Genomic DNA, 26,544 nt, shown 5'->3' on the forward strand with positions numbered 1-26,544 from the left:
CCGCCCCTGACGGCCGCGTCCCGCCCCGGCGGAGACGGAGCGAGCCCGCGGCAGATGCAGCCGTGCCGCGCCATGGCCGGCCGCCGCCTCCTGGGGCTGCTGCTGGCCTTCGCCGCGCTGCTGGGCGCAGGTAGGGCGGCCCGGGCCGGGCCCGGGGAGGGGGGCCCGGGGGAGAGGGGCCGGGGGTGCGCTGCGCTGCGCTGCGCTGCGCTGTGCTGCGCTGTGCTGTGCTGCGCTGTGCTGTGCTGCGCTGCGCTGTGCTGTGCGCATGATCGCGGCGCCGGGCTCGGCCCAGGAACGGCGGACCCCCGCCCCCGGCCGGGCCCCCCGCGGGATGCTCCCCCCGCGGGATGCAGGCGTGGCGGCCCCCTCGCCCCGGGGGCTTCTCGGGCTGGATATTGTCCCGGTAGCACGGAGCCTGCCCGGGGGGCTCACGGCGCCGGAGGGATGCGCCCCGAGGCGGGGAGGGCGCGCCCCGGGGATCGGCTGGGCTCGGGGGCTGCGCCCGCCGGCCGCGCCCTGCGCAGAGCACCCCGACTCCGCAGCGGATGGCGGCGTGCCAGCCTGTGCACCAGGGCCGGGCCGCAGACCATCCTTGTCCCCCCTCCTGCTCCCGGCCCGCAGCCCGGGCTCTGCCCGCCTCCGTCCCCCTGCCCCGGCTCCCCGCTGGCCGCGGGGCCGGTCCCGCCGCGGTACCCGCAGGCAGGGCGGCTCCAGCCCGCCTCGCGTGGCAGTGCTGTGACGGGCGCATCTCGGAGCGCAGCGTCTGCCTTCGGGTGACAGCGTTACTGCGATGCTTGAGAAGCGCGATGCTGCAGCTATAAAGCTCTGGAGCAGCCTGGGGCTCAGTTAATCCTAGACAGAGGTAGCCATGGAGTCGCCGCGATAGGAGTTTCGATTTGTCTCTCTGCTCGCTGAGCTGTTGGATTAGCAGATTCTCTGTATGACCCAAATTTGTCGGGCTGCTGGTTGTATTTTCACTCTTTTTTTGTCTCAGCGTTATTCCTGCAGATCAGAACAGTCTAACCCAGAAATCGTTCCCAGATGAGCAGCAACTAGGAAGGAAAAAAAAAATCCCGGTTTTAGGAGGGTGGGGAGGAAGACATTAAGATCAATGCAAAGTTTACCACAACTCTTTGTCTCCTTAAAAAAAAAACAACCCAACAGTACTTTTAAAAAGCTGTGTGTTTGAATTGCAAAGAAACGTCCTTCTAAAGGTTATACAGAGAAAATAGACAGCAATTACGTAAAAAGCCTCAGGAAAGTTTTTCGAAACAAAATCTGCTATTAACTAGGAGGCATCCGGCAAGCACAGACCGGTTAGAAGATATCAGCATCAAAGCAGATAGCGAACTGAAACCCAAGCAGATATTGCTGTTGGAATTTGGTTTTCCATGAGTCAGCCTGGAATTTGTTTGTTTGCATTTGGTACCTACCTGTTTGTGCACCTGGAATGGTAACAGCGTGGTACAGAGTTGCTTATGCTGACCAGGTTAGTGGCTGCATTTTTAATTAATGGGTATCAGTTTGACAGGCTGAGCTGAGATGGTGCATAAAATCTTGATTTTAGGTTAAAAAAATCTGATTAGTCAGTACCTAAAGCTGTTTGCATTTTGTGTTTTTCACAGTGTGGGTAAACAAAAATGCTGTTCTGTTTCATTTTGGAGCTCTTGGGCTGCAGAGTCCAGCTCTTAAATATCCTTGGCTGTGTTTGTATCAAAATGAATTTCACTGAAACATTCATAAATCATGCCTGCCAGCGTGAGGCTTCACAGGTAATTGAACAACATTAAGTTTGTCTCCTCTCGGAACGGCTTTGAGTTGCCTCTCCGCGGCACTCGCTGTGTGAGGGGAAGCGGGCGCTGCCCGTGCCTGGCCTCCCGTGCGGAGCCGTGCCGAGCCGGGACACGGGACACGCGAACCGAGGCGCTGCCCTGCCTCTCCCCGTGGCCTCCGCTTCCTCCCCCGGTGTGTTCCGGCTCTCCCATGGGTGGGTGGGTGCCTGCTCCTCCCCGCCCTCCTCTCCCAAATGTGTTTGAACAGCTTTGCAGCGCCCTGGGAGAGCCTTGGGAGCCCTTCCCCACCGGAGCACTGAATTAGCCTTTTGGGTACCAGCACAACCTCCCTGCCATCACCCCGTACCCACGGGAAAAGAACAGGTGATGGCAAGGCACTGGGTTTTCCAGGCAGGGCATTCTGTGCCATTTCTTCAGAACAGCAGCAATAGAAATCACACTTCTTCATTGCCTCTATTCCCTGGTGTTATTTTTTTTTTTTCCTTCTTGTTCTGAAACAGTTGCTCCAGTAGTGTTGAAGGCAGGCTGTGGACAGCCCAGTCTCTCGGAAACTCAGAGATTTACAAATTACCAAGAACTAAGAATAACAAACAACAAAATCAGTACCTACCGTGATTCCTGCAACTGTGGTCCAGCTCCACTACTGACACAAGACTGATGTGTGTGTTGTCTCTGACTGTCCAGTAAAGCAGAAGCAAACTTCACTTTTAAATTGGAAAAAATGGCTTTGAGTTTTTCTTTGATCAAATTCTAGTGCATTTCCCTTCATTAATGGCTGTGTGCTTCAGTGCCCTATCTGGGCTATCAGATACAGCTGTGCCACATCTGTCTGTGCCTCCAGGCTGCCTCTGCCCACAGCCCGTCTGCCTGCTGCAGTGCTGGAAACAGGCATTGCTTGTAGGGCCCCAGGTTTGGTCAGTGCTATAAACTGCCCTATTCCCAGTATGTTGGGGGGCAGAGGCATTAAAGTATTTTGAGACGGTGGAGAAAACCAAACACCCTGCAAAGCCTATTGGCTGTAGCCAGGGGCAAGCATTCCATATTGCCAGCACGTTGCATGGTACTTTAAATTCACAGATCTGTGACTTTGCCAGAATGTAGTTATGTTTCATGTTTGTGAGTCATCCAGGGTTAGCCACATGCTTATGGAAAACAGTAAGAATCGAGCAAGAAACTTAAAACTCTTGTTGTTTTCCCCTCTCCTGTCTGCAGTCTCATAAGCCAGCACAGAAGTGCATTGATGGTTTTCTTTGAAAGCTGGCAAAGGTGACATCTAAGGGCTTTTTGGAGGGAGCACAAGGTTTCCTCTCGCAGGCCGGGCAGAAGGGGCACATGCAGTTTTTGTGCTTTACGTTTTGTAAGAAAAGGGTGAAGAAAAGCTTCACTCACAAACGGCGACAGGAGTAGCTGGGCATGTCCTGCAGAGCTGCCACCGCAGCGCTGCCCAGCTGTGTTGCCACCCGTGTCTTCACAGCAGCATCTCCCGATCACCTCTGCTCTGGAGATGATGCCAGATGATGACTGGAGCGGGATGCCAGCCCCCAGCAGCAATTGCAGCCATGCTCTTGGTGTGGAGGCAATACTGCACAGACCATCGGCTCCGTGTCCCTGGTGCACGGATGGCTGCGGGCGGCTCCCCGCTCGGGCTCCATGCCACAGTGCCCAACGGAGAAAGCAGAAAGGAGCCATCTCTTCTCCAGATGTTTTTAAGGTGTCTGGCCTCTGTTTTGCACTGGGCAGCTGTGGATGCAGCTGGCAGGAAAGGGGGTGCCAGTGCCAAGTGACCCTGTGCCTCTGTGTCCCATCACTCGCCAGGGTCACTCACCATGGATGTTCCAGAAGAGTTGCAGGAAGGAATTATTTGGAGTAGAAGAGAAAGGCTGGGTTTGGCATTGTTGTCGAAACTAAAGGAGATAGCAGCATTGTATAAAGCTGCTAAAAATCTTTGTTATAATACATTATTGTGTTATTAAAGTTATAATTACCAGGTATCAGTGGTGAGTCAAAGTAAAACATTTAAAGAATAATTTTTACTTAGATAATGTCTTTAGTGTGTATGACAAAGCAGGAGATGCCAAATTGGTTTTCTTACAAATTATCTCTGATCTTTGAACACATATGCATTAATTAAATGTGCCATGCTCAGATATTTATGTACATAGTTGTGGAAATAATTAATTTCCATGGTTCTACTTCTACTTAGAATTTTTTTCTTCTACCAGCCTAGTGATAAACATGCTTCCCCCTCTACAAAAATGTGATTTTTTCCTTACATCTGTTGCAAACATTTCAGCCCTTAAAGCACATAAAACAGAAGTGTCTATTGATCTCCTGAGTTGACTAGAATAAACTTTTAAAACTACTTTGTTTAAACCTGAATTTGTTTTCTTCTTGGAAGAATATCTCCTGGAGGTTTAAGGCATTAACTTTACGATTAACTAAAGGAAAAAATGGGGTTTTATTAGACATTGCTTCTGAAGCCACTCTAATAACAAAACATATGCTTGATAAACTGTGTAACACTGATGGCAAAGAGAAAAGCTTTACAATAATTCCTTTGCAAGTTGATTGATACAATTCACAATCAGTGGAAGTGCTCAAATAGAGGAAAGTGGAAGAAGATGAACGTGGCACATCAAAATGTAGAACATGAAAAGACTTTGAAAGGGAAACTTCAAAGTTGGGGATCCAGATGCTGGAGTAACTAGCTGTGATTTAGATGTGATCACGGGAGCGTGACTGCTGAGGGAACAACGCTTTTGAGAAGAAAACAGAGTTCTGGTACAAGCCCAGTAGCTATGGCAAAGAGAGAGGTGAGTGCTGCCTCTGCACTCAGGGATTTCAGTGAAACTGCTCAGGGTCAGCTTTGGGTTTGATCTGTGAGCTCAGCCTGCTGGTGTGATGGAGGTGAAGTTAATGCTAATACATATTTATGAAACTGCCTTGCAGTCACTCCAAAATCGTTTCCTTTGCTTTTCAACTTCATCTAGGAAACCCAGAAACTTATGGTGGAGAACTGGGGCCACAAGCAGAAAGCTGATGCTGAGTGTTAGCTTTGTTTCCCAACCACGTGAGCAGCATCTCCAGGGAATGAGATGGCCAGGTTGCTGTAGGGATGTGGTGTGGTCACCATGTACATGTGTAAAAAAACCAAAGCAAGCAAAACCAGAAGCATTGGCAAGATTTTGGAGATGGTGGCTCACACAGGGAGAAGGGACGCTGAGAAAAGCATAATTCTGCTGTTGCAAGGTTCTGCAGGCTGGTACAGGGTTGTCTCCAGCAAACAAGGTGCTGGGCAAAGAGAGCTGCTCAGAATTTTGCTTGTCCTTTGAAATGCTCTCTTTGCCCATGCACAAAGAAGTCTGGGTAAAAAGAACTTGTCAAAGTTGGAATTATCTTACTGAAATCCTGCTTCAGAAGGACATGCTCCAGGTTGGGTGTTTAGGGGTGACTGCAGCTCTGGTTCTGGGAGGGTAGAAGTCAAAAGCTAAACAAGCAGAAGATGTTTCCAGCTCTGGATGGCAAAATAGGTGCTTGAGCTGCAGAACAGATGTTAGATAGCTGGTGAGATTCTGAACAGCACATTAGTCTGTGTGCTTAAAGCTTTGTCTGCTGACAAAAATGTCCTTTTAGGGGTAGGAGCTTGGGAAATGTCTCTATCTTAATGTCTCTCAGTGGGGTGAACTTGAGCAGCTTGGTGGGATGTCTCTGTGGTGACCAGACACCTCTATTCAGGTGTTCCTGCTACTGCAGGACTTGGGTCATCTTTCAGTGAGTGAAAATAATGCCAGGCCAATGTAGACTCATTTAGAGTAAAAGCCTCCCCAGGTCCCATCCTGCCATCTGGTGCACAGCCTTCCTCTTGGGGCTTTGCTTAGCTTCCACTACAGAGCCTGAAGAGGTAGAAAGACTCAGAATTGGTGCAGCTTCACCTAGCACATTTTCTCACCCTGGAAGTTCTTTTGGCCAGAGAATCTCAGAATTGATTAGGTCAGAAAAGACCTGACACCAAAGACCACCATGTCAACCACAAAATGCAACTGAGTGCCAAGTCCAGTCTCTTAAACATCTCCAGGGACAGTGCCTCCACCATCTCCTTGGGCAGTCCATTCCAATGTTTCATCACCCTTTCAGTGATGAAATTCCTCCTAAAGTGCAACCTAAAATCACCATGCAACCTTATACCAATGCAGTGCTGGGCAGAAGAGGTTGAATCCCCCCAAATCAAACCATCCCATCCAGCATGCTTCTTCCAGCTGTGCAAGCCTGCTCTGAGCCCCTGCTTTGTGACCCAGGTGCTTCCACTGGGATGGATGTTCAGCCTGGCCCACTCACCAGGCACCAGCTACTGCTGCTGGTGCCAGACCATCCCCTGCACTGTCAAGAGACAGTGAGCCCATGCCATGCAGTTCTCTGTAATTATTTGAGGAAACTGGAATGTGTTATTTCCAACCACCATCCCCCCTCACCACCCCAGGACAGCACTGAGCTTTGAGCTCATTATACTTTAAGCACCCACAGATTCCAAATGTGTCTTTCACCTCGTGCAGAAATTAGAGCTTTTTAAAGTGAGGTTAAACGTATGTTTTAAAAGATAGTGTATTCCTTCTTTCTTTTTTTGTAATGATGGTCTTAACTGTGTGAATTACTTATACTTTCACAGAGGAAATCTCAGAACCACAACAGCTTACAGACAGTTTGGTCTGTAAGTGTTGGTGCTATTTCTTCTCCAAGTAGGGTCAGAGAGAGCAAGAGACCTGTTGTGGACTTCTCTTTGAACTCACTGAGCACCTAGTTTTATGTTTAAATTATTTCATGCCACAGAGATAGCAGAGTGCTCTGTTTATACAGCACCTGGTCCCCTGGTGTTGGGGATGCAGCATGTGCTGAGCATGGGAAGTAGCAGAAGCTGGACACACACCCCATACTCCCCTTTTCAGACTTCTCCAGACTCTTCTGTGAAAACAAGGAGCCAGACTCACCTTATTGAGAACAAGCTGCTGGAAAAGGCTGAGGGATGTGGCACAGCTTCCCTTGCTGTGGGCAAGCCAGGAGGGGTGGTCTCACAGCTGCCGGCTGGGTGGTTAAAAATCACCACCAGTTCCTGCACCACCTGCTCCAAATTACCTCCAGCAGATCTCTGTTGCTTCTTCCTACTTGGAGGGTGCAGCCCCCCACCCTGCTGTTCTCCCTGCTGGCTCCTTCCCATGGCAGCAGCCCCAGGGATGCTCCAGGAGCAGCAGAGCCGATGGGGGAGCACAGTGGGAGTGTGGGTGGGCGAGGAGGGAGCAGCCCAGGCTGGGGTCTCAGCCTCCCCACTGACCCTTACAGCCCAGCTGTGCACGGGGAGGGGCTGTGGGAGGGTGGGGACACCGGGGGAGCCCTGCAGTGCAGCTGTGGTCACGGGGCAGACAGATGCTCTCAGCCAGAGGGGCAGGCTGAGCCCCCCGTGCTCTCCCAGAGCCCTGCTCCATTTGTCTGCATTACCCGAGTCTTCATTCCCACTACTGCTCTGCTTCTGATTTTAAACAGCACAGTATGACAGGGGCATCACATCCCAAGTGATGAGCCAACATTTTTACTGTGTAATTCCCTATTTACCTACTTTTAACTACAGCACCACCTCTTGTTCTTTATCTGATGAGAGCAATCTTTTCCCACTGGGAATCAGGTGATAAGCATTTAATCTCCTGCTTCAGTTTTCTTTGAGTTCCTGCATCACTGACTTTGTCACCAGTTGTTCCTGCACTGAGTTATGAACAAAATGCCTTCATGCCACAATTTGTTGTCTGGCTGATGAACAGGCATCTTTGGCAATAGACAAATTCATAGCCATTACTTAATGTGTAAGTAGAAATCATATGGATAATGTGAATGTACATTATAATCTTTCTGGCTGGACAGCAGGCAGGAAAACATGGAAGCAGCTGTTGTGGTGTAATCCCAGCTGGCAACTCAGCCCCATACAGCCATTTGCTCACTCCCCCCACGTGGGGGAAAGAATTGGAAGGGTAAAAGTGAGAAAACTGAGTGGGTTGGATGAAGGCAGTTTAACAGGTGAAGCAAACCAAGGGAACTTCCCATGGCAGGCAGTGCTCAGCCATCCCCAGGGCAGCAGGGCTCCAGCACCTGTAACAGTGACTTGGGAAGACAAACACCATCACTCCAAACATTCCCCTTCCTCCTTCTCCCCACATTTACGTGCTGAGCATGGTGCCATATTCTGGGATATCCCCTGGGTCAGCTGGGGTCAGCTGTCCTGGCTGTGTCCCCTCCCAGCCCCTTGTGGAGCCTCTTGCTGGTGGGTGAGGAGCAGGAAAGGCCTTGGCTCTGTCTTAGTGCTGCTCATGATAACAAAAAACAGCCCTGAATTACCAACACTGTTCTCAGCACAAATCCAAACCACAGCCCCATACCAGCTTCTATGAAATAAGATTGAGTCTACCCCCACCCAAACCACCACATCCCCCAATTTTCAGCCCTGCAACCACAGTTACAGGAGGAAAAGGAACTTGCTGTGCTTTTGGATCTTCGCTAGGAGTCACAAACCAAGCCAGCTGGGGTCCATGTCTCCCTCTCTCTGCCTGGTAAGGCTGGGTGAGGCCTGGGGGCAGTACACTTGGGCACAGGGTGTGCCAAGTTTGCCCCTAGGGTGGTTTCAGCTCAGATTCTGCTCCTGTCCCCACCAGCCTGCCCCTGACAGGGCTGGCTCTCAGCAGTGCTGCACCACACCGTGTCTGTCTGGGGAAGCCAGGCTGGTGCCTGCTGGGCAGTGATCCTGGCACCCCCACCTCTCCCCTTCCCTTGCTGCCAGGGCAGTAACCCAGTCCTCCAGCAGCAGTCTGCACACAGCATCTGAAGAGGACAAATCTGAGCCCAGGGTGACACTGTTGCTTTTTTCCATCACTGAAAAGTAATTTTTAACCATTCTCTGTCCTGTGCAGTTGGTTCAGTGGTAATTTCCCCTTGGCCTCTTGCAAAGTGGTTGGGCTGGGAATAAAATAATAATGCTGTCTACATCCTTTACCGTGTTCTTCCTTAAAAAATTCCCAAACAAACAGCAAGGAAGTGGAAAGGAAAACCAGCTCCCTTTCTTAAAGATACACCTTTAAGTTATTGAGGGCTCCACCTGGGGCATTTTTCCACTGTCCCAGGGAGATCAGAGATTTTCAGAGCTCCTGTAAGGGCTGAGACAGACTGAACTCTTCCTGCCCTCCTTAGTCCTTGGCTGCAATGTCCTGGTGCCCACTCCAGGCACAGAAAGCTGAGCCTCACCCCATCCTCATCACAGATACAGAGCTGGGCTCAGGCATGCCCCAGAAGGGGAGGAACCTTAAATATTTCTGCTCTAAACCTTTCAGCCTTTTCCTCCGGGTGCAATTGATCTGGGACTAATTGAAAGCAGGTTTTGGCAGTGCTGTGGCAGAGCCCTCATTGACACAAACCTCAAAGAACAGCTATCATATTAAAGTTGCTTAGAAAGCATCACCTGCTCCATGCACTGAGATGGCAGAGAGCCCTGGAAACCTGGAAAGCTTTGAGAGCTTTGTTTCACATGGTCAGAGAGAGGATGCTGCTGTGGAGCCAGAGATGGGGCAGACCTGGCCAACAGCTGCCAACCCAAGGCATTTAATGGGAAACCCCCATACAAAGCCTTTCCTGGCTTTGGTCCTGCTGACCTGATGGGGCTTTGCTTTCCCTCAGAGCTCTTCAGGGTTGCTGCTGGCACCTGGAGGTGTTTGTCTGTCTGTGGTAGGGACCCTCAGCTTTCAAGGGTTCCTTGCAGCCTCTCTGCCAGCCCGTGGTAAATAGGGTGGGCTCTGTGCAAGCAAGTTACCAGATGCAGCTGTTGGCAAAGATAAGTCAAGGGCACTTCCCTCTGGGGTTTTAAATCTTGCTGTGGAGGAGTGGAAAGGCTGTGCAAGAGGGCAGCAGATGAGAAACTCCTCCATGCTGTGTTTTTTGTCTGGTGTCTGCAGAAGGACCCCTGGCAGCTCCCAGTATGGCCGTGTCAGCACAGACTGGGTGCCAGCTGCTCCCCCAGGGCTGTGGGACATAGCAGGGCATGCAGGGGGGTGCTGCTTCTTTAGGTGCTTTGGAGGCAAGCTGTAGGTCTGTAGGTGGGGAGAAGATGAGTTTGGACCTTCATGCAGCCCTCAGCATGGTGCAGGCTGGATGGGCACTGCATCCCTTGAGCATCCAGTGCGTGGCCAGGCAGGTCCCAGTGCGGGCTCACCTGCTCACCGGGACCTCTGGCCCTGCCCTGCATCCTGGTGCCACTGATGGGAAGGAGCCTGATGCAGGCTGGTTTTGCTGCTCATATTTTCCTCACCAGCTCCATCACTCCTGCTGGGCGTAGAGCTTATTGGATACCACTGCCAAATAATTTATCTTATTCCTAGTTAGCCTGGAAATGGAATTGCAGCAGACACCTGCTCCTCATGCGGCCACGGCGGCGCACAGAGCCACGCTGCTGTGCTGTGCCTTGGAGCCAGGTGAGGTGTGCTGTCCTGGCTGCAGGCTTCAGAGCTTGCTCTGGGGCTGGGCTGCCTCTCCTCCTGTCCCAGGGCACTGGCTGGAGGAAAGGGCAGAGCTGGGGCTGTCCTGGGGCTGAGCTTCCCAGCAGGGCCTGAGGGCAGCGTGGCTGCTGGAGCTGCACGGCTCAGCACAGCAATCCCTGGCTGTAGTGGAGGCTTTTAGGCATTTCCCTTAATAGGTTTCAAACACAACTACCATCAGTCCCTCCACAAAGAGAAAGTCTTCATTATGCAAATTCTCATCTTAAAGCTTTATTCATGTGCTTCCTGGCAGGCTTTCCTTTAATCTCAAGAGCGAGATTGCTTGGAATTACCATACACCCTTGTTAATTGCATTAAAAAAAAAATTCAGCAGAGGTTGTTTTTGCCATAATCAAGAGTGATTTTTGATTAGTACTTCTGAAAATCAAAATGTTTCACTGAGAATAGAGAGCAAGGACAGCAGCGTTCCCTCATACCCTGCAAGGAGTAGGGGTCATCCCAGCTGGGGGAATGTGTCCCACTGCTCTTCACTGGTCGTGCCCTGGGCTGGATTGCTGTATCCCCAAAATTAGCTGTTGGTCTCACTGCTGGCGTGAATGCAAGGAGCTGTTTCTCCCACACTTTGCTTCCCAGCAGAGCCCTTCCACCCCTTGCCCTGGCAGGCTGCTGGCAGCTTGTTTGTGCAGGGCAGCCAGTCTTCCCCAGCAGCAGCTGAGGAGATAAATTGGAAGTTCAAAGTCTGCTTTTCAGGACAGAGCTACCTCGAGGAGGAGGTCTGTGCTGAGGAGGCAGCCTGGCCTCTCTGCAGGGAGCAGTGCAGCTGCACGGAGCTGCCCTTGGCCACCTGCTCCACTCCGGTAGCGCTGCTGCCAGAGACTGGCTGTGACACCCAGCTCCGAGGAGCACTGCTCTCCCATCACACATGGAACTGTGTTTTGGCCTCAGCAGCCAGCAAGAATTTGGGATTTGCAAGTAAATTTCCCATCCATTTGGCTGTGGCTGGGGCAGTGCCCAGACAGCAGTGGTGGGGGCATTGGTGAGTGTGAAGCTTGCTCTGTCCTGGCTGGGATCTGCTCTGCTCTGGCCAGGGGAGTTGTGCTGTTGCCTGCAGCAGGAGAGGTCCCTGGGACACTCAGGGCTGCCCCAGCTGCTGCAGGGCAGACCCATCCTGCCCATGGAGGAGCGTGCTCCCCACAGACTCCTGGGCTGCGTCTCTGCTGAATGGCAGAAACCCACTGCGAGGATGGAGCCCAGAGGAGCAGCAACACCAAAACACTCCCAAACCCCTCCTTCCCCAGCACCCTGCCCATAGTCCCAGCACAGCTGTGAGTGCCCAGCCTCAGGCCCAGCCGTGTGTGCCAGCATCATAACGTGGAGCCAAAGAGACGAGTTGGTCGCTGGGGTGCCCTTTTGCTACCACAGTACTTGCTTTCCTGCTTTCCTGCTGCTCCCCTGCCCGCTGCGTTACCCCTGAGGTGGATGCAGTGCCCATCCAGCCTGCACCATAAAAGTCAGGCAGTTGGAATTACTTTCTGCTGCCCTTGTACCTGCTTTGCATTCTCCCGTAATCTCCTGGGCTGTCAATCTCGTACCGTCGCAGGCTCTCTGCTCCCAGGGAAGCTAAACACACATATATTGCACAAAGAGATCCGTGGGCTGGCACTAAAAATGGAATACACCTCGCTCTGAGTGCTGCAGACAGCCTGGCAATATACTGGGTGTGAATTATGATACTGTAATTCAAGCTTTGTCAAACACAGGGGCTTAATTAGAATATATATATAATTGTAAAAACTAAAAAGCTGACGAGTACAATTGTGTGTTTGAGCTGCCTGCTACAGAAAATAATGAGGAGAGAATACATTAAGGCACAAAAACCTTCTACCTTCAAAGAGCAGCTAGCTCTGATTAAAAATACCCCCGGCAAGGCGAGGGGACTCAGCAAGAGGTGGGGGAGTCTGCAGTGCTGGCTCGGCCATAACTCTCACCCCTGTTCTACAGCTTCTGCTGGACACAGCTGCAGCCTTGAGATCCCCCCACCTCCTGACTCTGGCTTTGGGGGATTTGTTGGGTGCCATGTGATGTCCTGGTTTGGTCTCTGTGGATTGCCAGATTAAATAAAAATATGGAAAACATATCTCATTTGCCTATTCCCCCCTCACCATAGAGCTGCAGTCCCACGGGTGCTCCACTGCCCTTGGCTGGTGGCCCACAGGGCTGGAATTACCCCCAGTTGTCCCAGGGGATGTGTGTTTTCTCCCAGCAGCCAAAGAGCAGAGTTCTTCCAAAGACCCAGTGCAAGGATAGGGAAAAAATTGACCCAAACTAGCCTAGTCATCAGCCCTGACGAGGACCCCGTGCTGCTCCCCAGCACTGAGCACCCAGCAAAGGGGGTTTTGTGTACCACTGCTGCTGTGGCCCTGTAACAGGCTGTAGGTGGGGATGTCCTGTGGGGGGGTGACATCTCAGGGCATGCACAGCCCTGACTCTGCTTCATGGGCATTATAGACAAAACTCTGCTGCAGCTCAGCAGCTTGTGAGTGCTGATGTGTAGGAATGGGCCTCAAGGTCTCACGAGAAGTATAAACCCTTATTGTGAAGCTACTCTGTGCTGTGCATGAATTCCCATCAGTGGGCTTTGGAATCCCCACTCCTGCAGTGACTGTGGAGCAGTGTCAGGGCCCCAGGAGCAAAGGGATTGCACAGGACAGTGCAGGGAGTGGCAGGGCTGCCTCCAAAAAGCTGCATGTGCCTGGGAAGCACAAATACCAAGAGATGGCGAGGTTTTAATTGTCTGGCCACAAAATAACAGATTTGTTACCACTTAACAACAGAGTAAAAGAATGAGGAGAGCATTCCAGTCTTACCAGTTGAAGCGAGCCGGGGAGTTTGTGTGGCTGTGACGGCAGCGCTCGGTTATTGATCTATAAAAGGTCTAATACATCTCTGTAACACCCTTTGCATGAAATACAGACGTTGTCAGCTTCAATTAACTGGCAATCTATTACTAATCCTTGCTGATGCCTAGGGGAATCTGGAAAAGGATGTTGGTTTGCCACGGGCAGCGTTGGGAAAGCCCTGGGTGATGGGCTGTGCCAAACGCTGCTGCTCCGTGGGAAGTTTGGGAAGTTTTACTGGCAATTCAGTGCATCCACAGTTTTCCCATCCCTCGCTTGGGTAACACTGCCACCTCTCCTGCCAGGGCAGGGAAAGCCCCCAGGATGCAGCTCCAGCCCAGGACTCTTCAGCAGTGTTGTTTGCCTCAGCCCCATGAGGATGGAGGGCCCTGAGCACCTTTCATCCCCCCTTGGCCTCCTCATGTGCCAGCTGGCTCTTTGGAGCGTGGTTTTGGAAGGGCATCCTCCTCTCATCCTGCGGGGAAAGTTGCCAAGGGAGCTGTCACCAAAAGCAGGGAGGCTGTGAGTGCTTCTCAGCTGGCAGGGACAGTGAGCCCCCCAAAACCATGTGGAGGGAGCCCATTTCTCAGGACACTGTGTTCCCTGCCAGGCCCATGTCCCCACCGAGGGGACATCTCTGTGCAGCCCCACAACGCCCCCAGCCCTGCACTGGGACGAGCGAGCTGCGCTCCCGCACTGCCCGCTCCTCCCCTCGGTGTCTGGGCTCCTGCACGGCCAGCGTGGGCAGGATGCACTAACACAGGGCTCAGCCAGTCAGTGCCTGAATATTGACTTCATCCTGGAGAGCAGAGGGAGCGGGGGAGAGGGAAGGGAGGGCTCCTGGCACGTTGATGGGAGTTGGTGCTGCCGCCACATCCCTCCTGCCAGCTCACAGGGTGATGGAACATTTTCCTTCTTCGGGTTGGTGACACTTCTCATCCCACCAGCGGTGTAGCATGGGTTTCCCCTTCCATCTATTTTTAAGCATGCTTTTAAACAGAAAGACAAAAATGATGGAGTCTTGTTAGTTCCTGGAAATCCAGTAAAGACTGGGGAAATTGCCATTATGGGAAAGGAAGAGTGCACAGAATTGTTAGCCTGACAAGGCTGGGGCATTTGGCCAGGACAATGATGGGTGTGTTGTCTCAGCAGAGGTGTTGGTGGTTTGGCAGCCCCCCGTGCAAGCCCTGAGCTGGGCAGGTGCTTTTCAGCACTGTGGATGGTCTTGCACATTTTTGACTTTGCTCCTTCGCACTTCCAGAACACTTGTTAACCTGTGGCTTCACCTGGGCTGTCAGAGCAGGAGAGCAACGCCTGTCTCACAGTGCCAATATTTCACCAGCAATAAGGCCCAAGAGGGAAAGATTTTGGGAAGGGTGGAGAGAGGCATGGAGGGAGGCTGAGGATGGCAGACACTGCCCTGCTGTGCTGAGCAAGGGGCTCCTCTGCGTGCCTCTCCCTGTGGGTTTCCCACGGGTTTTCCCTGCATTGCCTGCTGCTGGCCATTCCTCCAGGCTCGCAGGGAAGGGCTGGCATCATCCAGCTGGATGAGCAGCACAGCGTGGGCTGGGACACTCATTCTTCACACACCCCCTCCAGCAGCGCTGCCCTGCACAGATCAATCCATCGCCCTCGGGGCTGCTGGGTGCACTTCCACACACAGATGGGATGAGAGGTGATGTGGGAGTGAGTGGAACCGAACTGCAGCTGCTGCAGTACTTAGTGACCACTCTCAGTGAAGTTTTTCACTGAAATGCTGATACCTGCTTTCTGATGGACTGGTGCCTTCCCATTGTTATTGTCCTTGTCAGTAAAGCTTTACATTTATTCATGAAGCATGCTGGAGCTCAGGTGGCAATAGCTAAATCCATTTAGCAGTAGGAATAAGAGGAAAGCCATTTTAATGTTCTCTTGCAGTGCTGCAGTACTTAGCAAACCCAAAGGATATTAATTACTCAGCATGCTCCGAGATGTAAAAGCATGAATTTATCAAGACAAATACATTCAGAACTAGGGTAAGTCAACAGTAATTAATGCCATGCAAAAAAGAGACAGAGAAAGGAAGGATTAGCTGGCCCTGTTGCAGGAGAACATGATGTAGCCCTGAGTTATCCCTGGGATATGGGACTGGAGTTGTGGTGAGGCATCTCTAACAAAAAAATCTGCCTGTGCCTGTCACGTATATCCCTGGGATGGGGGTTTTGTCTCCAAGGCAGAATGATGCAGGCGGCCTCTGAAATGCTAAGTCGTGCTTGGCAGCCAGCAACAGCTTTTTTATGCAAAGCCTTTGATGTTGGAAGGCACTTGAGAAGAAGAGGGGCATAGGGCTTTTTTGTTTGCCACCAAATTTGTCTGCACTGTCCCAATGTTTTCATGGTGTTTAGCAATCATATAATCATGAGCACAGCCAGAGATGAGTGGCAGCTCAAGAGATGAATTGGTAGGTTGTCCTTGACAAATTTAAACATAACATGTGTCTTTATACCACATCCATTAGGGCAGACAAATGGAAAATCCAGAGATGGCTCATCTGCATTTAACAGTCACAGCATTTGGAGAGGGCTGATGTCTTCCTTATCACCAGTGTTGGGTCAGGCTTGATAAAAAACAGCAAAAAATGAAAGCAATTGGAGCAAACAAGTCTAGCCATGCCTTATTTAAAGGTGATTTACTCTGTGTGGAGTGAGTACAGCCAGTGCTGATTCTTTGTCTCCAGGTCATGGGGATGACGCAGATGACTTCAACCTAGAAGATGCCCTGTTTGACCCCGTCACCAGGCGACGTAAGTCACATTTATGCATTGTTTTAAAGGGGAGAAAACAAATAGGTGTTAATAGATGCAATGTGTTCTTTGGGATCTGATGCTGGTGGGAGGGTGGTAGAGGATACAGCTGCCTCATGCTCTCTGCCTGGGAGACACAAGGTCTGGGTTCACAGGTGGGCTGGGAACATCCTGGAGAAGCTGCCTGCTGCCCAGCTGCCCTCTGCTTGCTGCAAGGAACCACAGAGGCACAGCACACCTGGGCTCTGAGGTAGCAATGAGCTTGCCCTTTTGGCTTCCTTGCCTGCCTCAGTATTGCCTCCCAGCAGGCCCTGCTGGCCTGGAAGCAGTGCATGATGCTGGGAGAGCAGCTCGCTGTGCCCGGCCAGGCAGGGCAGCGCCGGCTCCTTCCCTGCCCGCGGTGCCTGGGAAGGCTCACGGTGCCCCAGGTCTCTGCTCTGCCTCACTGCACTTCAGTCCAAGGAAACTCACTTCCTCAGGGGTTCCCCACTGCTGGCATGCAGCATTCAGTGTTTTGGTGTTTTACACCCCAAGGATAAAACCGAACTGCCAGCACAGCAGCGAGGGACGGGAGGAGGCTCATCTCCCTCCCTGGGCAATGTCACATGCCTTACCTCAGTGCCAAGGGCTGAGCTCAACACCACTGTGCACCCACACACATCTCTGGCTCCGCTTGCTACCCAGCCATGGAGATGCTGTGGCAGAGCTGCAAATGCCAGCAGCCAGGAGCCCTCGCTGCCCAGCACTCCCCATGCAGTTCATGGTGGCTGTCCCCAAACCCAGCACCTGGCAGGGCACCAGTGGGAATTGCTCCACGAGTGATGCCAGGCTCTGGGATCAGACAGAATATACCCACATGGATGAAAGGGAAAGCTGTAACAGTGTTTGCAAGCTCTTGTGCTGTAGTCTAACAACAGACAGACATTTGTGCTGTGTTACCTGCATAGGATAGGCCGTGGGGTATCAGACTTGGTCCCAGGGCTGATGCAGCTCATCCAGGGTTTTGCAAAAGCCCTTTAATACACCTCAAGTGGAGGGAAAGTGGCATTCTCCAGGCTGGAGTCCCTGCAGTGAGGGAAGGGAGAAGCAGCACTGTCCCCAAGTGCTGCATCCCACTCTGGATTCATGTCAGCCCCAGAGAAAAAGCAAACCAGGGTTCTACAGTTGGATCACATCAAACCATACCAACGTGCTGGAAATGAAGCCCAGCAACACCACTCCAGTCTAATGGATATTAATGGGAATGGAGCAGCCACAGCTCTTGCTCATAATTTATTCATGTACTTGGTAATGCCAGCCACTATTAATAGGCAGTGGTTTCCATATTGCTCCCTCCCTCCCCCCTCAGTGGCTGTCTGTAGCTTGTTTTAGCCCAGGAGCAGCCAGGGGGGCTGGTTCTGAGTATCAAGGTATCACTGAAAGCTGACAGGGAACCTCCTGTGCACAACACAGCATGGGAAATTATCTGTCATTGGACTGACTGACCAGGCCAGGGACACCAAAACATTGGCACCTCACTGCTGTTTTCCACACAGTGTCTGCCCTTCCCTGTGTGCTGCTGGATCCTGGAGCCTTCGAGCAGATTGGTGCAGCTCCCTGTTCATCCACCAGCTGGGGTGGGATGCTGGCTCAGCTCAAGGCAGCAGTGGCCTGTGGAGCACTGGGCTCCATTTTCACCCATGGGCTGTCCTGATCCCTGTGGCCACACATTGTGTGCAGGGTGTTTATGACCCTGTGCCTGAGGTTACAAATGCAGGTGTCAGAAAGCTGTGGTGAAATCTCTGCCATCCATTCTCAGTCCAGAGGTGACATTTTTGGTGATGCCTGTGACTAATGCTTTTCCTCCCCATCTGTTTTGTCACAGCCACTCCCAAGGGCCCCAGGAAGCCAGCAGGTGGGACAGGTGAGACCTTGCATGCTCATCATCTCAGCTCACTGTGGGGTGCACTTCCCATGGGACTGAACCCCCGTGGAGCCCATGTGTGAGCCCCATGGGCTGCCCACGTGTGGCTGAGTGCTGCTGCCTCAGCAGCTGCTTTGGGACCCCTTTGCTTGCCCATAGGGAAGCTGGAGCTGGTGTGTGCACCTGCACTGTTCCTGTGTGGCCAGAGAAATGCAATATTGATATTTCTGTCCATGCTGAAGGTGAGTGGCAGCGGAGCAATTACAACCAAGGCAGAATTTTGCACACTTTGCAGTATCCTAATGGAGAAGACACAAATCACTGCTCAGCTACACAAGAGCTTTTGTTCCTGTCTGCATGGCACCTACTAGCTTTCCTTCCAGGAGGAAGTCCAGAGGATATTTTCCTTCCTTTTTTTAATTCTAAGATATCCCTAGCCTCCACAGAAAGTGTCCTCTTGGTGACACTTTCCCATCCAGGGGAGAATGGGTCTCTTACTGTTGGTGCACATCAAATGTGCTGTCTGGCCAGCTCCCACCAGTGCCAGGGTTGAGGAAGCTCCCTTAAATTCACATGAGTTTTGCTGCCAGCAGCTCCTCTGGCTCAGTTTTGGCCAAAGAGTCCCTGTTAAATATAGCCCAGTCACAGGAGCCGAAGGGTTGCTCAGACTTGCTGGAGGAGCTCAGAGGAGGGCTCAGAAGTAAATCCACTTACCTCTGTATGAGGATCTTGGCACAAATTTAAGCAAATTCAGCTGTCTGGCTCCTTGGCCACCATGGTCTTTGGTAGGGACAAGAAAAGCCAAGTGCCAGAGGCACACGCAGGGCTCCAGTGCTTGGATGGCAGCCCAAGCGAGAGGTTGTTCCAGCCAGTAAACTCCCCCTGGGAAATGGACACATGTGGAGGCTGAGCCTTTGTCTCAGCCAGTTGCTTCTTCCCCAGGGAGTGTTTTTTGGATGAATGATAGCACTGAGAGGCTCCTGCAGTAAATTCCTGTGCCCTGGCCCCTCTGTGCATGCCCTGCTCAGCTCAAGGTCACTCACAGGCAGCTGCACAGGGAGCGGCGTCCCAGCCACTGGCTCGGTTCCACAGCCCCTTCTCATCTCCCCAGCCCTCAGGAGGTGCTGCAGGCACCAGCAGGACTCCCCCAGAAGTTGAATTACTTTGGGATTGCTGGGGCTGGGCAGCAGCCACAGCTTGGATGGGGAGACTGAAATGGTGGCCAGGCTTTTCTGAAGCTTTTGTGATAGGTCACGATTGAGCAGCAAAGTGGCTGGACGCCCTTTCCAGCTGCAGCCTGACGTGGGAGGCCCTGGCAGTGGTGCAGCACCATTGCACAACACCCATGGAGCGGGATGAGTGCCAACAGCCTTGTGCTGTCCCCACAAACGGGAGTGTAACAGTCCCTTCTCTCCTGCAGACTTCGACTTGGCCGATTACTTTGACACGCCCGTGGAGACTACCACCAAACCAGCCAAGCCAACTCCCAAGCCCTTCCCCAGGCCAGGGAAGCCAGGTAATGCAGAGCCCCTGCAGGCTTGAGCATCCCCAGGGCACCCAGAGGGAGGGGTGCCCCCAGTATCACTGGAACTGTGCAAAGACCAGAGCACTGAGCTGGCCCAGTGCAGCCCCAGCCTCCCAGCAGGGTGGGGGTTTCCCCACAGGGCACTCACCTGAACCCACCTTTCAGAGGGTAACATCATGTTGGTCTTTTGTTTCCTCCTTTCAGACAGTGGCTTTTGGGATGTCATTCGCACCACCACGACCAAGCAGCCAAAAACTACAAGAGCCCCTCCTAAGCGTAACCCAGGTGAGCATCATCTCCACAGCCCCTGCTGCTTCACTCCAGCTCTGCTGCTGGCACAGGGGGAGGATTTGGGATGTGCCATGATGGTGGCACTGCCCTCGTTCTGGTATTTCCAACCTCTGGTCTGTTTGCTCTACCTGAGACACCTCGAGAAAAAAAGGAATATCAAAAACCACGGAGAGGACAGGACGTCTGAGCATTACCCTGTGTTTCCCAGGGGACCTTGGTGGTTTCTGGGCCATGTTTCATTCCCGTGCTTGCTGGAAGGCTGTGAACTGGTTGTGCTCCCTGTCATGGCACACATATGTTGGACTCCACTGGCAGACACCCACAGGCTCAGGGCACCCTGTTAGCTGAGCATTTTGCTGCCTTCCAGGTGGGGTTTTGGTTTGAATCAGAATAAACCCAGGAGTATGTGGATGGGAGGGCTGAGGAGCTCTGTTGGCTCCATACCAGGCTTTAAGCTGCTGTCTGTCAGAGGCAATATCCTCTGTCAGCCAGGGGGACCAACTGAGCATTCACAGAGGAAAAGAACTCCCAAGGAATCAAGTCACAGCCTGTTCCAGCCAGCACGTGAGCATGGTACAGCCACTTTGCCTTCCACTGGCTGGGCCCTCAGGGCACCAGTTTGGCTCTGACTTTTCCTACTGGCCTCATTTATCTAATTGCCTGGCACTCCAACCATGGGGACCCTGTTCCTGCAGGAAGGACGTGGTATTTCCCACCACAGCAGTATGGGGGTATGGAACAGGATGGGTTTGGAAGATTTGCCATGAGGCCCCATAGCAGCATTGGGAAATGCTTGTGTCTGGAGCTTCATCTCTTTCAACAGTATTTTTCCCTGATTGTTTATTTAATTGCAGAGTTCCTCAGCCTATCACCACATTGCTAACCCTGGTCTTATTTTCTAGAAAAGGATCCTATGGATTTTGACTTGGCTGATGCCCTAGATGATAAGAATGATAGGAAAGATGCTGGGAGGCCCGACGTAAGGCCAGGTGAAGGTAGGCTGACCCCTCCTCTCTGTCCTGTTTGCTACCAGCCCTGCTGTTCCCTGGGGCCTGCAGGAGATCCTTCCCAGCCTGCCATGGTTCCCCCCAAGAGATGGGATAAACAGAAACAGGTGCTGCCAGGTCCAGTGTCCTGCCAGCATCCACTGCCCCTGTCCTGCCTGCTCAGAGTGGGGACATTTCCACAGGCAGCTTGATCCTGGGGAGGGATCTTCCTCAATGGTCCCTGGCAGAGGGGAGCTCTTCCTAACAACTTGCTCCATGTCTGTGTGCAGGCTTTTTCCCTCAGGGTCTTTTCTGGTCCATTAAGTTGCAGTGGTTGTGTTGAGTTCCCCCCATCCCTCTACCTGGCCGCTCTTTAGCCGAGGGCACGGGCTGCTGGGGTTCACACTCACTGCCAAGGTGTAAATCTAGAGCAGGCTCAGGTCCTGGTCTAACACACCCCGTGGGCTGGGAGGCTTCTTTTTCCAACTCTGAAGTTCTCTGGTGAATGAATCGTTTGTCTGTGAGGATTGTTCCCCTGAGCACTTGAGCTGGGGAGCAGATTTTGCACGGCTGGTTTATTGATGTTGGGATGGCTGCATACCCTACTCACACACGTAATTAACAGGCACGTATTTCATTACATTGTATTAACTAGGTGACTTGTCTGCACTTTGGTACTCTGGGCTTGCTGAGTTTTCAGGCTCCTGCAGGAAAGGTTGAAGTGTTGAACTGCAGGAACGTGGCACTGGCCACAAACCAGCGCTCATTTCCCCCAGCATCACTGCTCCCTGGACTGCCTGGGACCTCTCCAGGCTCTGGCATAGTCAAGGCTTTCATTCTTTTCACACTCATTACTAAGCCCATAAATCTGTTTTTTTGGGGTAAGCTGATGAATAAGGCAGTCTCTTCCAGTTAAGGCAAAGGAAATCCTTCCCAATGCAGGGCATCAGAGGAGGAGCCTTTTGCTGTCTCGCTGTTGGGTCTCTGCTCCCATCACTCACCTTGCTGCACCCCAGGGCTCCCTCTGGGACTGGAGCTAAGACATTCAACAGCACCACTCATTCAGCTGCACGTTCACAGACCCTGTTTCTCTGTACTTACCCTGCATTAATTAGGCTTGCCCACTGCAAGATAACTTTTTAATGTGTACCAAAACTTGCTGGTGCTCAGTTTTTCCCCTGGACTGTTCTGTCCCTCTGAGAAGGATAAGGGTCAGCTCCTGTCTGCAGGACCCCAGGCCCAGCTGGTGCAGGCAGGGGCTCACTGATCCACAGCAGCATGGCCATGGCATGCACAAACCACTTCTTCCTGCCTCCTCCACTCTCAGCCAAGGCTGGCCACCAAAACATTTAATGAAATCTTAAATGATCAGTCATTTGTGGTTATCAGTCATCATCACTCCTAAAAATCATTCATTTCAGTTAAAAAAATAATACAGTAGCATTTAAATGAGTCAATTACCTCTTCCATGACCTTAAAGTAATTCAGGGTTAACATCTGGTAGCTGTGAGAGAAGCAGTGTTACTTTTTGACCAGTCCCAGTTCCCAAGGGGGGATGCAGCAGCCCGTGATCCCAACCTCTGGCCCAGCTGTCTCCCTCAAGTGCCAACCACTGTTTATTCCTGCTACTTTTAAAGGATTTTCAGACGATGACCTGGCCAGCATTGTGGACGGCGGCTACAGCCCAGACAAGAAGAAGGGTAAGTGGTGACCTATGTACAGTTATTTTTCTTAGGAGTCATGGCTCAGGGTTACCCCCAGCTCCTAGGAGGAGCCCTGTGCAGAGCAGTGCTCAAAAGGGGTCTCAGCCTTGGAGCCAAGGGAAAAGTTATTGGTTTCTGTGGTCACACCTGGTCCTAGCCATTGGCGATGCTTGGTTTTGAGTCCATGGAGGCTCTGCAGCTCCACCTGCCACCAGGGTGTCTCCCCATCACCCTGAGGGCACCCTGGTGCCATGCATGGCTACATGCCTGCATTTGCTTTTCACCACATGACCACCAATGTCTGGAACAAGGGGGAAATCCAACAACAATCTGATAAGCCGTCCACAAGCATCCACAGCATTAAATATTAAAAGCAGTCACATAAAGAGCTGAACACCATGAGCCTAATCAACATTTAATAAATCCCTGTGCCAAGGACAAGATGCATCAGAGGCATTAATACAATGCTGACCTGCTTCCATAAATCAGGATGTAAGTGACTCGGCAAGGACTGCAGTTCCCAGTGGGAGCAGCTTCTCCTCCCAGCCCAGTTTCTCCAGGGAAGGTGATGTCAAAATAGACTTCAGGCCAGTTGAGGGTTCCCTGACGTGATGGAGCTCACCAGTCACCTCCCTGTGATGGCACCCATGTGCTGTGTCACTGACAGTGGGGGTGAGGGCAATTGTCAGACACAGGCAGAGGTGTCCCACGCACAGGATCCCACAAAACTCCCCCATGCACACACAGAGGGAGAGGAGCAGCTTCAAAGCCCTCAGAAACAAAACCAAGCAGCCCAGTGGAGTCTGGGCAGCAGAAATGCTGCAGCCCATGGAGGCATCTGCCCAGTCCCAGGCCAGGGCTGCCCTGCCAGCCGTGTCCTGGGTGTCCCCTCTGTCCCAGCACAGAGCGGGGAGCAGAGGGCACTGACGGGGTCGTGTCTCCGCAGGTGCCAGCGGCAGCTCCGACAGCGACGGCTACAGCGGAGGTGGGTGTCCCGCACGGCGGCGGGAGGGCGCTGGCAGTGCCCCAGAGCGAGTGACACAAGGTGAGTGTCACAAGGCGAGTGACACAAGGCTCTCTCTGTGCCCCGCAGTGGCAGAGACGGGGACGATCGCCGGCATCGCCAGCGGCCTGGCCATGGCGCTCATCGGGGCTGTCACCAGCTACATCTCCTACCAGCAGAAGAAGTTCTGCTTCAGCATCCAGCGTGAGTCCTTCCCTGGGCGCAGCGAGCACTCGCCTGTTCCACCCTGAGCCCCACTGCCATTCTCCACCCAGTGCCCCCCAGCTGGCAGAACAAAGCCCCAGCCCCAGATCACTGAGCCCCCCATGCCAGACTGCACAGACAGGAACCCATCAGCAGCTCCAGCCCCAGGACCCACTGCCACCCCCAGGGCTCAAACTGCCCCTCACACCCCACACAAACACAGCCCAAGACCAAACCATCAATACCAAACACAGTAAATATGAAAAAAAAAACATCCCATCCCAAAATAAACAAACCAACTCCCCCCCCTCCCCAAATCTCAGCATGCAGTAAAACCTGACTGGGCTGAAGGGAAGGAAGCAGAGGCAGTGTCTGCATCTGGGGCTTCAGCCCACTGCGCCCTCAACAGGTATGTGACAATCATTCCAGTAAACTGCAAATTAAGCAGCAAAACTTAAAATAAAACACCTTTTGCACGAGCTGCTCCTTAAAGCTGCTTGGTGCAAGCATTTCAGGAGAGTCCTCTCAGCCTCAGCCCACAACACTCACCTGACTGTGCTGAGCTCCTGCAGCTTTTTATGAGAGGGAAGTTAGAAGCAGCTGAGTTATGAGCTCTTTTTTTAAATTAATCAATTGAAATCTCCTGTGAGTCCCATTTGCTCTAGGGAAAGGGTGTTTGGGGTTGGAAATTTCTGTTGGGATCGTGCTATTTTCCCAGTTGTGCCTGAAACAAACAGCATTTTGGTAAATTAGATCAGCAGGAAAAGTCAAATGAATGTGATGGAATGAAACACTCTTGTATATTCCCCCCACTTGAATGATATTTTGGCAAGAATAAATAATAAAAAAAATGGAGTAAAGGCTTTGATGAGGAGGAAGCTGAGAGACACAAAGCCCCTGAAAGGCAGCAGGAAATTAAAGTTAATTATAAAGAAGGATTAATTTAAGCCATCAGACATGGCATGCTGGGCTAATGTCAGGCCTTAGATGCATTGCAGTGCATGACAGAAATCTAAGAGTCGTCAGCCACTGCTTTTTACTGAAAAACATAAATTGCATTTGGTGTTAATTCCAGCAAAACACATGTGTTTCACTTGATACATGAAGAGGCTCGCTTCTTTCTCTGTCCTTCAGCTTTGAGTCTCTTCTGAGGAGCATTTGCTGATGATTCCTCTAAAGGATATGCACAGTGATAGAACTAGAACTCTCCATCCCACTTTCCTTCCTTACAGCTCGCCTCGTACTCGCCAGCCATGCCCTGGCTGTGGCTCAGCCTCTTGGTGTGCTGAGCTCTCTGTGCCTGGGCAGGGTGGGAGCTGTACCTCTCCTGCCTCACAGCTGGGCCAGCCTCTGCCTGCACTGTCCCTGCTGCTGGGAGGGCTTTATGGGCATATTCCAGCCACTTGCAGAACCCTTTTCTCCTGTGACTTGGAGGCAGCAGCTGCCCCATTGCTGCCTAAGGCTCCCACCACATTTCTTTGGCTTGGCCCCGGCACCATTCCCTGCCTCCCTCCTTCGCTGGAAGATACCAGTGAGCCCTATCCAGACCTGCTGGTGAGGCACAGCCACACCCTGAGCTGTATTTAGATGTGCAGACAAGTTATAGATGCCTAAAAAGTGTGTGCTGCATGGTCTGATTTCCTCAGGCTTCATTTGCAGACCTGAATCCCCTTCCGTGGTCCTTCCCCAATGGATGCAAGTTAGCACAGCACTCCCACCTCTGCCTTTCCCCACAGTTGTCCCTCAGAGGAGCTGCTGAGAATTCCTGAGGTCCATGGCACACCCCAGACTGGCTTAATTCACCTCCAGCTGTGAGGTGGACCACCCCCTTTCTCCTGCCCACCCTTTCACCAGTGCCCAGCCTTTCTCCTGCCTCCTCTGCCCACCAGTGCCCAGCCTTGCTCCATGGCCTCGGCTCCACTTGTTGATAATGTTGGAAACTTCTTTGCATTTAAAGAAGGGAATTACTCAGGATTTGACACCCCACTGGGACCCTGCTTCTTCACCACAGCCCTGCTCTGAACTGCTTCTTGAAGCTCTGCATAACTTAGCTTTTAATGAGGCTGTGGCACATCCCTGTGCTGAGGCGCAGCCCTCCCACGCAGCAGCCCTGTCCGGGGAGCCTTCCTCCCCTCCCCTCCCGCACTCCTCAGAGCTCAGCGCCTTAGACAGGAATTAGCTGGGCTCTGTGGCGTGATAAAGATGAAGCAGGAGCCTCAGACAAAGAGCTGCTGCTGGAGCTGTGTCTGCCAGGAGTTCCGTGGGCACTTTGAAACCCAGCAAGTCTCAGCACTGGCTGTAAGTTACCTTACTGGCTGCGAGAGGCTTCTCTGCTGCTGTCACTGCAGAGGTTTCAGAAAGGTGTCTCAGCTGTTACAGCTCCACGCCCATTACCAGAGTTTTTAAGGCATCAAAGCAAGTAATTTTACTTTCTGCCCTTCCCATCTCACTCTGTTTATTGTACTTCTCAGAGGGACTGAACGCGGAGTATGTGAAAGGAGAAAACATGGAAGCTGTCGTAAGCGAGGAACCCCAGGGTGAGAGCCTTGTATCCCTTACCCCTGCCTGCATCCCTCCACAAAAACAGCTTTACTGAGGGACTTCCTTCAAGTCCCCGGTGCTGCACGCAGCTGCTGCGTCCCTTTGATGATGGCACTGCTTAGGTGATGCTACAGCTTTTGTGAAACACCCACCACCGTGCTTTTACCCCTTTGCTGCACACAAAGGAAAGCCTGGTAAGAGCCCAAGGAGCTCGTGCTGCAAACGATGGCAGTTAACATTCAGCTTTCATGTAACCAGCCATTGAGAGTCTTGCACAAGAGAAGCATGATCCTTCTTTCAGTGACAGACAATCAAAGCTGCTGCAAAGGCTTTTCCAATGTCACATACAATCAGCCAGTGCTGGGCCCCCGTTGCTTGTGCCCTGGTTCCATCG

General features: G+C 52.2%; 1 protein-coding gene across 1 annotated transcript in view; it reads left to right on the forward strand.

The window, feature by feature from the left end:
- Positions 1–30: 30 nt before the first annotated feature.
- The window catches only part of CD99L2 (CD99 molecule like 2), a 30,447-nt gene continuing 3,933 nt past the window's right edge, over positions 31–26,544 (forward strand). The window contains exons 1-10 of the mRNA XM_021547782.3: positions 31–130; positions 15,929–15,994; positions 17,859–17,897; positions 19,318–19,413; positions 19,627–19,707; positions 20,616–20,708; positions 22,337–22,399; positions 23,349–23,387; positions 23,496–23,609; positions 26,081–26,146. Of these exons, the coding sequence (XP_021403457.2) occupies positions 55–130; positions 15,929–15,994; positions 17,859–17,897; positions 19,318–19,413; positions 19,627–19,707; positions 20,616–20,708; positions 22,337–22,399; positions 23,349–23,387; positions 23,496–23,609; positions 26,081–26,146 (733 nt within the window). The 5' untranslated portion in view covers positions 31–54. The remainder of the gene's footprint in view (positions 131–15,928; positions 15,995–17,858; positions 17,898–19,317; positions 19,414–19,626; positions 19,708–20,615; positions 20,709–22,336; positions 22,400–23,348; positions 23,388–23,495; positions 23,610–26,080; positions 26,147–26,544) is intronic.

The sequence above is a fragment of the Lonchura striata genome, chromosome 4A, assembly GCF_050655825.1.
Source record: "Lonchura striata isolate lonStrDom1 chromosome 4A, ASM5065582v1, whole genome shotgun sequence".
NCBI classification, from domain to species: domain Eukaryota; kingdom Metazoa; phylum Chordata; class Aves; order Passeriformes; family Estrildidae; genus Lonchura; species Lonchura striata.